General features: G+C 43.4%; 1 protein-coding gene across 3 annotated transcripts in view; it reads left to right on the top strand.

Moving 5' to 3' along the window:
* The window catches only part of dab1b (DAB adaptor protein 1b), a 51,544-nt gene that overhangs the window by 16,044 nt on the left and 23,152 nt on the right, over positions 1 to 12,348 (top strand). For all 3 annotated transcript variants that reach the window (XR_004021282.1, XM_030752130.1, XM_030752129.1), the window contains exon 2: positions 4,703 to 5,330. Coding sequence is in view for 2 of the 3 variants with exons in the window: in XM_030752130.1 (XP_030607990.1) it covers positions 5,261 to 5,330 (70 nt within the window). In the remaining variant the exon portion in view is untranslated. The remainder of the gene's footprint in view (positions 1 to 4,702; positions 5,331 to 12,348) is intronic.

The raw sequence follows: 12,348 nt of genomic DNA, 5'->3' as shown, positions 1-12,348 counted from the left end.
TATAACCTCACAGAACTACTACGGTGGGACACTATTACACTGCCATGCTACATTTGAAATATTTAACCTTTTTCTCAGTGGCCTTACAGCCATGACTGAGTGCAATGTGATTAACCCTCTGAAACACATGTTCAGAAATGTTAATAGATTGCAGCGCTACCCAAAGACCCATGTGCCAATCAACCACTCGCTAATCAGGAATTTAATTAGTCCAACAAAATTAAGTTAACCTTATCAAAGATCAAAGGGCTATGAGGCCCATGTAAGATGACACAGGACGACCTTATTGTTGTTTGTGAGGCTGTGATAAGACCTGTTTTAGAATAAATAAGTCCAAATGGAAACTCTCCCAGCAGCAGTAGTTGGTCGGTCTGTAGCGCCATATATGACACAAGGTAACACAGCCAGTCTATTCAAAAAGGACCATTGCTAGGCCAGGTTGTGACAGTTGTGTCCCACTCCATAAGCTGGGGGGCATTTAGTAACAAAGATGACCAGCGCGAGGTGCCAGAGCCGGTCTGTCGAACAAACGCCCCAACAGCCTCGGGCCACGCTAGGCTCGGCTTGGCCTAGAACAGACAGAGATGGTCGTGGGGATGGGGCCTGCACCGCTCTTCAGCGGTTACATGCAGGCTGGAGTGCAGGCTGCACCGTGCGTCGGGACCACTGTGAATAGAGGTGTAATTGGCCATATCCAGTGATAGATGGGTGTTCAACCTTTGTTGCTCATCAGTGACAGGATACACAGAGTCTCGTCTCACAATATGAGGTTGATTGTGCAGTCTATTAAACACCAGTCTCAGGAGGAAATGTTTCTCCCTGCAATGCTGGAGCACTGGAAGAATCTCCAGAAAGATCTGATTTAAAAATCAGCTCGTGCTCAGTGATTACCTATTATATCCTAGAGACAGTAAACATGATTTAAAAATTGATCATGCTTAATTAATTGCTTTCCTCAGTGGAGACGGCTAAAGAACTAGACTCAGTATAATTTTTATTAGAAAATTATAACCTTTTGTTTCTCAGAAACATAAATCAAATATGTAAATTATAGTTTTTATTTTATTCCAAACCAATTATCATGTCATGCAAATGTCTGGTTGTATGGTACATATAATAATTGCATAATTAAGGAAAGCATCTCATGTAATGAGGCTGCATGACAAGGTACAGACACTTGCATGTTGCCCAGAGGGTCTTTTTATAGTGAAGGTAAATGCTCAAAGGGCTGAATAAATTGTGTGCTTCATCTTAAGAAAGAGAAAGTCACCACACAGTAAGTTTGTGATGCTGATTTCTATAAACCTTTTACAGGGCGAAAATTCTGGCATAAACAAGAGACGCACATTTCAAGAATAGATTTTTGAAATTCAGGCAGACAGAGACAGCCAGCAGTGGGTTGGTGGAGGAAAATAAAGACATGCATGAAGAAATGAAATTGACTTTGCTCAAGGAAGTTTCCCTTTGCACTTGAGAGAGGTAGAACAAAAATGAACAAATTAATAAATAAATGGTGGCTTTTGTCGAGGGCTTTTAACATCCCCTAACAGTTGAGGGAAGCAGGAAAAATGAGCGATGCTCGTTAACTCTGACCCAAATCCTAAGAGACAGTGGGAGCTGTTAAAACACGGAGCAGATTGGGGAGTCTGCGTGACCTAGATAGCATTGGGTTTGAAAAGCAGCCGTACTTCACATTAAATCGCTCCTTCGTCTAATATAATAAGGCATATCTCCCTGGTTGGTAATGAAAATTACATTCTGATAAGGTCCTTTGTGACATCGAAAATACCTCTCCCGCCACTGACACTCCAAGGCTCTGTCTCAGACGTATTTGGTAGAGTGCGCCTTCGTCTGGACCTGGGTGGCATTATCTGCCTTATAACCACAGATGAATTGTGACACATGGGCTAGACATCTAAAAGAGAAGCAATACTGATGAGACAGCCAGTGATCAACTGCTGTTCAAAGAAAGTAAGTGTGTCTCCAATTCATTTGGAGACTAGTGGACTAAGGCTACAGTCACACTAGGGAAAACAGTGATTGGAGATCATTGCATGACCAAAAGTTTTGCAGCCCTGTGCAGTGAACTTGATATCATGTTGCCTCTGAATGGTTGCTTTGAAGACAGGGACCAGGTATGTGGCCACTCTCAGTCAGTTGCCGTCTTCAAAGTGTTTCTGTGTGTCAAGATGGCAATAAAAGAGCAATAAGACAGAGTAAGTAAGTAAAGTTTATTTATAAATGCTTTTCACAGACAAAAAGTCACAAAGCACTGTACAACAATTAAAACACAATATCCAAAAAGAACCATGCTAAAACAGAATTACCATTTAAAAAAAGTTTGTGGGTTAAGTTGGCGATTATATTCAATTTGTTTGTGATAATACTGCGATTGACTGTGATAAACTGGCAAAAATTGGAAATGCATTTCATAGATAAAGCTGTTTTATGCTTGTGGGCAAACAGGGAACACCTGTGGGCTCAGAGAAAATAACTTTGGAGACAGAGACCACTTCTGTATAATTTAAGCACCACAAATTAAGTTTCATTTGTCTCAGTTCTGCTACTGGTCTTAAGATGTTAAAATAATTATTTCATAGACTGTGCATAAAAGATGGTCATAGCCACTGTGACATCGCCCATTGATCTGTCAAATCACATTTTGAGTGAGTGGTTTTTGTGTGTGTGTGTTTGGCTGGGCCTGGGTCTGGGTCTGGAGCTTGCTGAGCCTTGGCCCATGTGGGATATGGTTATGGAGGGTGGGGGTTACTCCTCCTTACTGCTCCTTGCTGATCACTGCTGCCTCCACAATGTGGGTACTTGTTGGTTCTGGGGTGCAGAGCCGGATGTTTTGGCATTCTTGTAAGCCCTCTCCCCTGAGGGTTGTGGTCTGATGTAGCTCGGGCCTCTTCGGCGTGGGGTTCTTGGGCACCTGGTGCCCTGGGGCCCTAGGCCTTGTTCTTGACTTGTGCCAGAATGGCCGACCTCTGGCAGGGTAGGTTGCCTATTGCCTCTAGTTCTCCGGGGCTCTTGCCCTTCGGCTATGAGGGCTCCGTCTGGGACGTCCATCCTCCTTCTGCTGGGGTGCGCACGCAGTTGTCTTCAAAATGTTTGGCCTCGGGTCTTCAGTGCTCTTGGGGGCCTGTGGATGGTCCTGGTCTCCTGGGTCTTTCTCAGTCTGCTCTGGCTCGGGGGGTGGGGGGGCATTGTTGTGTTTCTCACCCTTATTATCAAATAAGTTTTGTGATAAAAACATATACACAAACATTCACACTCTCTCTCTTTCACCACCACACAAACAACACACACACACAAACAAATGCCAGCAGCACACAAGATTGGTTTTTTTTTGTTTGTTTGTTTGTTTGTTTTTTTACACAAGACTGTGGTTAGTGTATCCATGCATTTCTTTTTTTTCAGGTTTCTTTTTGGTATGTGTGTGTTTTTTTGTTTTTTACAGGTGCAGCAGGTGGTGAACCATTGCCTTTTTCTACTTGTGCTCTGTCTTCTTGTTCTTATCTTTTCTCCTAGTTTTCTCCCCCCTTTTTCCTTGTTTTCTTTCTTGCTCTTTTTTTCCTACCTGTCAGCTCTGGCATTGCCATACTACACATGCACCCATGTGAATAATAATAATAGAAATGAATAAATAAACAAAAGAAAAATAAAAAGTCTAACCAAAGGAGTCTATAGAGAATTTACAGAGGTCATCTTGGAAAAGCAATATGTTTGGTGATACACTTTTGGTGCATTTTGATTTAGGAGTCTGAGCATTATGTATGGATTATTGGAAGTTAGCCTTAAGTAGTGATTCGAGGTACTGAACTTTTGCATTTGCTTCATTTTCAGCCACTCCTTCAGTGCTGTTGTATATATTAGAAGGCAAAAAATTGTGCAGTCCAGGTATGTTTAATTATTAAAAAAATTATAGAAATAATGGTATGAAATCTTTTGAAATCCATTTAAAAAATGACTCACTGATCACACTCATACTACACACGCTCACAGTGTCACACAATGTCACACGGGACAATGTGTGGCCGGTGCTCGATGTGCTGCAGCTCTTTTCAGGACAGTGTAGGCTGAAGGCCCCTTTCTCAACAATGGCACATCACCATGCAACAGAAGCTGTGCCAGCCACAGCGACAGCTTGGCACGGCCACCGTGTTAGCAGTGGATAATTCAAGGGCATTAAAGCACAATGACTGTGTGTGTGTGTGTGTGTGTGTGTGGGGGGGGGGGGTCTAGTTTATTGATGACTGTGCCAGGATTCCCACCACAGTTTGCTCTGAAACAGCCTGTCATTCGTTGCTTTCACTACTTCCCCTCCTCTCGTGCTGCTGGCCCGAGCTGGGAGCATTACCAATCCATCTTCTGAAAATTTGTTTTGCATGCACAGAAGCACCGGTCATGCTCTAAAGTACTATATTTACTCAGAAGTAGAACATAAAAACAAGAACATCAAATATTTCACCACAGGCCTTCTTCAAGGGTGGGTGCTGAACAGCAAGCATTTGCTGCACTCTCATTAAGGACTGATGATCCAGAAGAGATAATAACATCTTTGTTGATTTGTTAAATTCATTCCTGCCATTTCATATCTTAAATTAATGTTGTAATGAGTGATCAAGGGGCATGTGTCATTTTAATTCCTTACCACCTTCATCTTAAAATTAACCGTCACCCCTGTGTCCTTGTCTTCCAGTGCTCAGAGCAAGTGACTGTGATGGGCTGTCAAACTGCATCTAAAGTACTCTACCAAAGAATAATATCCACTCCTGACCTACTCTGAAGAAAAATATTTTATTCGATCAATGTTGCAGTCTCCCCCCGCAGGGGAATTACTCCTGAGCAATAGGTGAACCCTACAAAAAGAGCAACACTGGACCATGTGATACTTGACCTTCAAAGAAAAAACTCAGGCACACTCCAGAAGATGTCAGATCTGATCTGAAGCTGCTCTCGAGAGGATCGCCCGGCTCATATTTCAATCACTTTTTCATGTTTTGTTTTATCACTACTGATTACTCAAACACCATGGGCCAAAAGTGACAGAGTGTAGTTATTCGCGCTGGATCTTCATTTAATGAGGACTACCAGACATCTCGCCATGGATTTGAAGGAGATTTTCTTCACCAAAGAGCAACAGTGAGAAACACCAGAGTGGGGGGAATTGGACACTGGGAGCTTGGAGGATTAGCGAGAGTGCTGCTAACCCATGGTGGATCTGCTGTGAGCAGGGAAAGGGACTCAGCGGTGGAGGATGTCAGCGGAGGCCGAGCTCCAGCCGGGTGTCAAAACCAGCCAGCGAAAGGAGTCCAGGAGGATCAAAGGTATGTTAGACTGCAATAAACTCCCTCAACTTTGCAACAACCAGAACTTTTGTTAACATAGATGCGTGCAGTATATCAGGCCCTGTATGGTGTTTCTGTTTGTGGAATGAGATAAGGGTCTGAGATAATGTTGAAGGAGAAGTACTCAAAAGATATGAAAACATGACAGGAGAAAATGGGAAACTGAAAGCTTTCTTATGTTAGTCACATGGTGAATATAATTTTGCACCTTGTTTGGATAGAGTTAAATAACGCTAGGTTACATGGAAAAGGCTTCACTCAGTCAAGCTTGCCAAGAGGCTTCCTGTCTCATCCCAGGGATCCAGATGTAGTAACAGCTATTCCATGTAGCCCCAGGGTTTGGTAGCGACGTGATTTAGGTGTCATGGACAGGGTAATTCGCACCTCTGTCGCTTTGATGAACAGCATAAGTGAAGTAATAGGACGAGGCATTCTCAGAATGTTCACTGTGAGATTGAAATGGGATTGAAAAGGCTGGGAAGGGGAGGGAAGAGGAGATAGAGGGGCAGAAAAAAAGAGAGTGGGATTCACAGCGAGGGAGAAGAAAGTGAGAAAGAAGAGGACGCCCCCCCCCCCCCGCCACATCTTCATTTTGGTATTTGTGCTCATTTTCTCCATCCACAAATAACGTCACTCCAGCTAGTCCAGTAAATCTGGCTTCTGTGGGCTCGCTGTAACGAGGGCCACGGGGCCAGGTCCTCTGCGGCTGTTTCACCGGCTCTGTCGACTTGCTCAGATAAATGGCCCGGCTGGAGGAGGGCCCATCGATTTGAGTTAAGTGGAAGGGGGGACAGCAGAGTGAGGGGGGCAGTTACACACGTGGCCATGTGGCTTATCGGCACAGGCTATCAGTCCATGACTTTACCATGTTAATCATATGTGCTGCAGGGGCTATTATCACAATCAGCAAACACACTATTTGATCCATTTAAATGGAAATCAGGCATCGTGAATGCAAGCAGAAATGAGGACTTTGAGCCAGCTGGGGCCAGGTGAAGGGCATATATTTAGGTAAAGCATTGTTTATTTGGGTGAGAATAAGTGAAGAAAGCATAGGGTTGCCATTATTTTATGTTTTTCTTCTTGCAAAAGAACAAGGAAAAGACCAACATAAAGTGAATCTGCTTTTTAATACTTACTGACATCACTTCACTTCTCATTAAGAGCACTCAAGTCCAAACACATTCACTTCTTTTCAATTAAAAAGAAAAACCACTGCAATAACATTGGGCTACTGAACGAAGTGATGAACCAATTTTGTTGATTTTGCTTATTTTTATTCTACACTTTAGTTACTGGTTCTGGTCCTATTCCCGGTTCTGCCTTGGTGCCCTTTGAGAACATTTTGACAGCTGAACTTTACATAGCCTTGAGTTCGCTCGAGAGAAAGAAGTCAGGGTAGGCAGTCTCGGGATGCACCTGCAAAAACTCATACCAGTTAAATTCTTGCAGCAGCCCCTCCCACAGTCACTGATGTAATTGGCTCTGACTTTGGGCCTAACAGCTTGGTGGTTCAGTGCACATCCCAGCTGTGTGGCACCTGAACAGCAGTGAAGGAAAGTAAGTAAAGGATTATAAAAATGACTCAACAGGAGCAAACAGTGTCCATGCTCTTATAGGAACAATGCTGCAAAAGAAAATGAAAGCGCAGTTCTGTCAGTTAATGAGCCTGGTACCTAAGCGTATTCCCACAACAACAAACTTAAATGAATAGTTTTGTATTTTGAAAAACACACTTATTTACCTTTTTTCTGTGAGTTAATGAGAAGGGTTTGTTTTGTTGTTTTCATGGGCCTGCTCATATGGGAAATATATATTCACCCTCCATGTATTCCTATACAACTGTTCATTAACACAAATATTTAATCAGTCATCACATGGTAGCAACTCAATGTATTTAGGCATGTATAAAAGGTCTACACAACCTACTGAAGTTCAAACTGAGCATCAGAATATAGAAGAAAAGCGATTTAGATGACTTTCAATGTGGCATGGTTGTTGGTGCCAGATGGACTGGTCTGAGTATGTCAGAAACTGCTGATCTACTGGGATTTTCCCACACAACCATCACTAGGGTTTACAGAGAATGGTCTGCAAATAGAAAATACCCAGTGAGCAGCAGTTCTCTGGGTGAAAAATGCTTTGTTGATGCCCGAGGTCAGAAGAGAAGAGCCAGACTGCTACGAGCAGATAGGAAGGCAACAGTAACTCAAATAACCGCTCAGCATGCAAAAGAGCATCTCTGAATGCACAACACAGCAGCAGAAGACCACACTGGGTGCCACTCTTGTCAGCTTAGAACAGGAAACTGAGGATACAGTATGGTTTGGGTTAAAATGGGGTCCACCCCAGTACTGGCAAGGTGTGCTTAATAAAGTGTCTGGTGGGCACCAGGGTTGCTCAGTGGGTTTTTAGACGAGCATATATGCAGAGAGGTGCAGTCAACCCGAGTTTGCTTCCAGCCCGTTGCTCTTTGCTGCGTCTTCCCCTCTCTCTTTCTCTCCCCACTTTCCTGTCTATCTTCACTATTTGCTATCCAATAAAGGCATAAAGGCCAAACTGAATAAAGTGTCTGGTGAGTAGGTATTTACATTCATAAAAATATATAATCCAGCCCCATTCTGGGCCTGGTACCATAAAAGGGCATGACAGTGGCACTCCCTCGTGTATTTTCTGCTCCTCTTCTCCATTCCCATCAAGTTAAGCTTATTTGCAGAGTGATGGACAGACAGAAAAAGCTTTGTTTGTTTTTCATGGCTCTAAGTAGAACTTTTGAAGCTATTTTAATGTTTCCACTGTAACGATCCAAATGAATGGAAACGACAGCAAAGTAAAGTTTTGGTCAGCAAGAGCGAGAGTGAGGGCAGAAAGACAGACAAAACATTGTGCTTATTAGTTAATGACCTTGATGCTGCTGTGCTTTTTTAAATAATATTATTATGTTAAAAAAGTATTATTTTACTTTGAAACAAGAGACTTGTGATGCTTTTATTTAGCCTTTCAGAGACAGGATTAATTCCAACAGAGTCTCACAGCAGTTTGAGAAATAGTCACAAAATTTGATCTGCTGATTTGTGTTCCCACTGCCAGACCAATTGGTGGTGACCTGGCAATCTGCCTCAGGTATTAAATTATAGATAATGCCACAATAGTGCCACTTGAGAAATGAAGAAAAAAAATAGAAATAAGCTACACTTACAACAACCAAAAGATTTGCCCAACTAACCAATTTTAATTGACCCTTCAGTTACTTCATCCTGGCTCCAGACCCACTTCATCCTCAACGCATCCTCAGCCACTTCTTATTTGCCTGCTTCTTCATCATTTCTATTCATTTTGATGTATTTGTGATGAATGGGGGAACATTTAGGGTCAACTTGTGTTTTGCGTGTCTGTTTTGTCTCAGGGATGCACTCACATCACTCTTCATTCTTCTCAAGACATTGAGGAAAAATTCAAACCTGACTGCTGCGAAGTCTGCCGTCATAAAAACCAAAGCTCCCCTCAACCCATCGTCAGAATTGCTTTAGATTCACGACTTTACTCTATCTCCATAGCAACTGTTGCTCTCCCACTGTAATCTGTGCACCAAAAGAAAAAAAAAAGAAAAAAAGATTCATTTCAAAAAGACATACATGGAGCAGAAGCCATAGGAGACACTGACAGGAGGGGAGAAGGGCAGAGAGCAGCAGTTTAAGTCGCCTCCCATGCTCTCAGAGGCAATACAAATACTAACCATTCCAGCCTATTCAAACACTACTTGCCAAATGATTTGCAGGTGTGCTTTTTCAACTGTTTCTTCATGTTGCTTCCTGATCAGCTTGGCAATAGCAAGCCCCAACCCCCTACCTAAAGTATAATCTCTCCAAATGCCAGCCAGCACACATCAGCTCCTGCATGTAACTCTGCAGTGATTTGCACAATAGCCTTCATTAACTCTGAAACCGCTTTATTGATCAGCCGTTTAACCAAAACCTCGATGCTCTGTTCAGTGCTGAAGTCGGGTTGAGGATTTCTTTTTTGATTTTTTTTAAACATCAGTGCAGGCTGGATGAGGGGAGCATGCGCTGCTGTTGAGGTTTGTAAATGTGTTTCTGTGTGTTTGCTGAGGCTTGTGAAATTTATTTTGTGCACATGGGGGAGGCAGATGGCATGGACAGATTTGCCTTTCTCAGACGTGCATTCTCTTTGCTGCTACTTCAGCCTCCTGTGCTGACAGGAAATACCTATCTAGTCATAGTGAAAATATTGGTTGCTATTGCATATTTCATTATGGCTTGGAAGATGGTGTGTGGTGGTGGTGGTGGTGGTGGGGTTTACTGGCAGACAGGGACTTTAAAGGAAAGAGACAGGCAGGCACAGATACACACCCAGAGAGGTTCAAAGGTTAAGTTGCCTCTATGCCCAGATCCCCAACAAAAAGTTTCTTGTTGCCAAGTCCTTATATCTGGAGGGGCACTTCTGACTCTCCATCTGCCGCCATCTGTCCCTTTGCTGTCCCCATTCTAGTGTGGCAAGAAGACGGATGCAACACTGTGATCAGAGACGAGCCCTGAAACAGTATGGAGCAGGGCGAACAGTAATTGTTCTCTCCATGGTTCTGGTGCAGAGCCTGTGTGTCCGGTTGGAGATTATAGTGTTTGATTTAAAGCCTCTGACATCCTGGATGTCTCAATTTTTTGGTTCTTTTATGCCAATAAATCTTTCTAAATCTACTGAGAATCTAGGGAATTTGGAAACATTGGGAATCAGAAGATGAGGAAAACGTCTACATTTTAACCATGGAAACATGCACTTCAGACCACCAGGTCCCCCCAAATGGCAGGACTGTTGTGCTAGGATACAAGCAGTAGACAATACTTTAGGCAACCCACTGTCAGAAAAATTATAAGCATCAGCCTTATGGGCCAGAATCATTGTGAGGACCATTCAACCTTGGGTAATGGTAAACCCAGAGAGCCAGAGGAGTGTGTGTTACCTCCTGTCACGAACACACGCACACACACACAAACACACACTCACACACCTTCTCACTTCTCCTCTCTTACAGTGTGTAACAACATAAAACAGCATGCCCCTCAGCTCTTTAGTTTTCAAATACAGCACGCTCGCTCATCTGGATCTGAACCCAGAGCACGTAGTGTACGAGTTATGCCACTGACTCAAGACTCTCATTCGGTATGCAAGACCTACTTTTTTTTTTTGAGGATCTGTGCATAAACCTCTAAATCTTTCCTGAAGTGTTATTAGGGGGAAACGGCATGCGGTATGTAAAGAAACAAATGGCACAGAACATCTGGTTAGAGCTCATCTGAGAGAGTTGCACTGAATTGGACCCATTGTATTTAAAATGCATCTGGAGCAGCATGTATTTTACATTACATTACAGAGTATATGAGTCAGTAAAATCAGGGTGGAATACATAATACTGTGTGAACATACTGCAGTTAGTTTGTGAAGGGTGGTTTGAATTGGGAACAACAGTAATTACCAAAGATGTCCACCTTCTCGAGTTACTACGGTTTAAGAAATAGCACACATGTGCCTCCAGTTCATATTTTTAGGGAGTTTCTCACTAAATCTGAATGCCTGTTTCTTTACATGCTGTGGTTAATATTTAGATGCGCCCATTAGCTGTATAACTCATCTGGCAGCGAAACAAGTCTGAATTAGACCCAGATTTGACAGTCGCTTGCTTAGAGACTTTAATGACTTTAGCATCCTCAAGCCCTTCCCCCTTTTAGAGAGTTGTGCCCTCATGAATTAGTGAGGGAGTGTGCACAGCCAAGACAAGCACTTGCATTTGAACTAAGACAGGCTTTTTTTTTTTCTCTACATTTCCACACGCTTCTTAATCTGCCCGTTTCCATAATTTCTAATTTTTCCTTTTGGTTTTGCCTGGGAAATTGCAGAGATGGAAGAAGAAATTTGGTTGGATGTGGCTGGCTGTGCCATTTCTGGGTGGAATAAGCTGATTTTGGTGTAATGTGGCTTTGCAGTACAGCCTGACAGTCTCTATTAAGGATGTTACACCTTGTCTCATTGTCGCCCACAGCTTAGCCAGCCCCTTTAATGTGCCACTAACTGATGTACTGCATGGTCTCCTGACCTAGATTTGAATGAGGAAGAGGCCTGAAAACTGTTAAATTCTCCAAGGTGCTGGTGACCTTGATTTGAAATCCTGCTATCTCTTTGTGTGAAGGCTGCGGGAGCCACTGTTTTGCGACTGACAAAGCCCGCACAGGTTATACATTGTAGACCTACGAGGTAACGCTTGAGGCATGAACCCACATAATCAAAACAGTACATCGGCAGACGGTGCCAAGACAAAATGAGAAAGGTGTCAGTGTCAAGGAGATGTCAGGGCAGCTGCAGCGACTGAATAATCAGGAACAGGGAGGGGAGGGGAGGGGATGATAGTATAAAGCCTGAGGCCATCCAGACACACATGTGAATCCCCCTGCTGCCCCCAACAGCTCACACCATCATCCCACCACCATCTTGCCACCACCCTACATCCATCACATAGAGGGGGCTTGGGTGGATTGTGGGTGAGCGCTGGACCGAGAAGATTCCTCTCAATAGGAGCCATTCAGGCTGGTTTGTCATTACCAATAGCGCCCATGGGAACTCCAAGCATGAGTAGCAACATGGAAGTAAGCACCCCCATTCAGCCACCCTGAATCCTTCAATCCTGTCTTTGTGTCTGAATGCCCTCCAATGCTCTACGACAGGTGATTGTGGTGTGGAGTGTTTTCAGTGTTCCAGTTGTTTTCTCATTTAGTCCACTGGCTTTATCCGACTTCATTTTCAATTTCAAGTTCAATTTTCTTTCCATCTTTGCACACTGCTGTTAATTTGCTATTCATTCTGCGTTTCCTATTCCATAAATATTAATACCGGACCCCAGAGACACACACACACACACACACACGCACACATGTGCACCTACACACAGACACCACACGCAGTAGCCTCTGTACCCTCAAGACGGGCA

Source organism: Archocentrus centrarchus, chromosome 17 (assembly GCF_007364275.1).
Source record: "Archocentrus centrarchus isolate MPI-CPG fArcCen1 chromosome 17, fArcCen1, whole genome shotgun sequence".
Taxonomy (NCBI): domain Eukaryota; kingdom Metazoa; phylum Chordata; class Actinopteri; order Cichliformes; family Cichlidae; genus Archocentrus; species Archocentrus centrarchus.
This window is presented reverse-complemented; position numbering and strand designations above follow the sequence as displayed.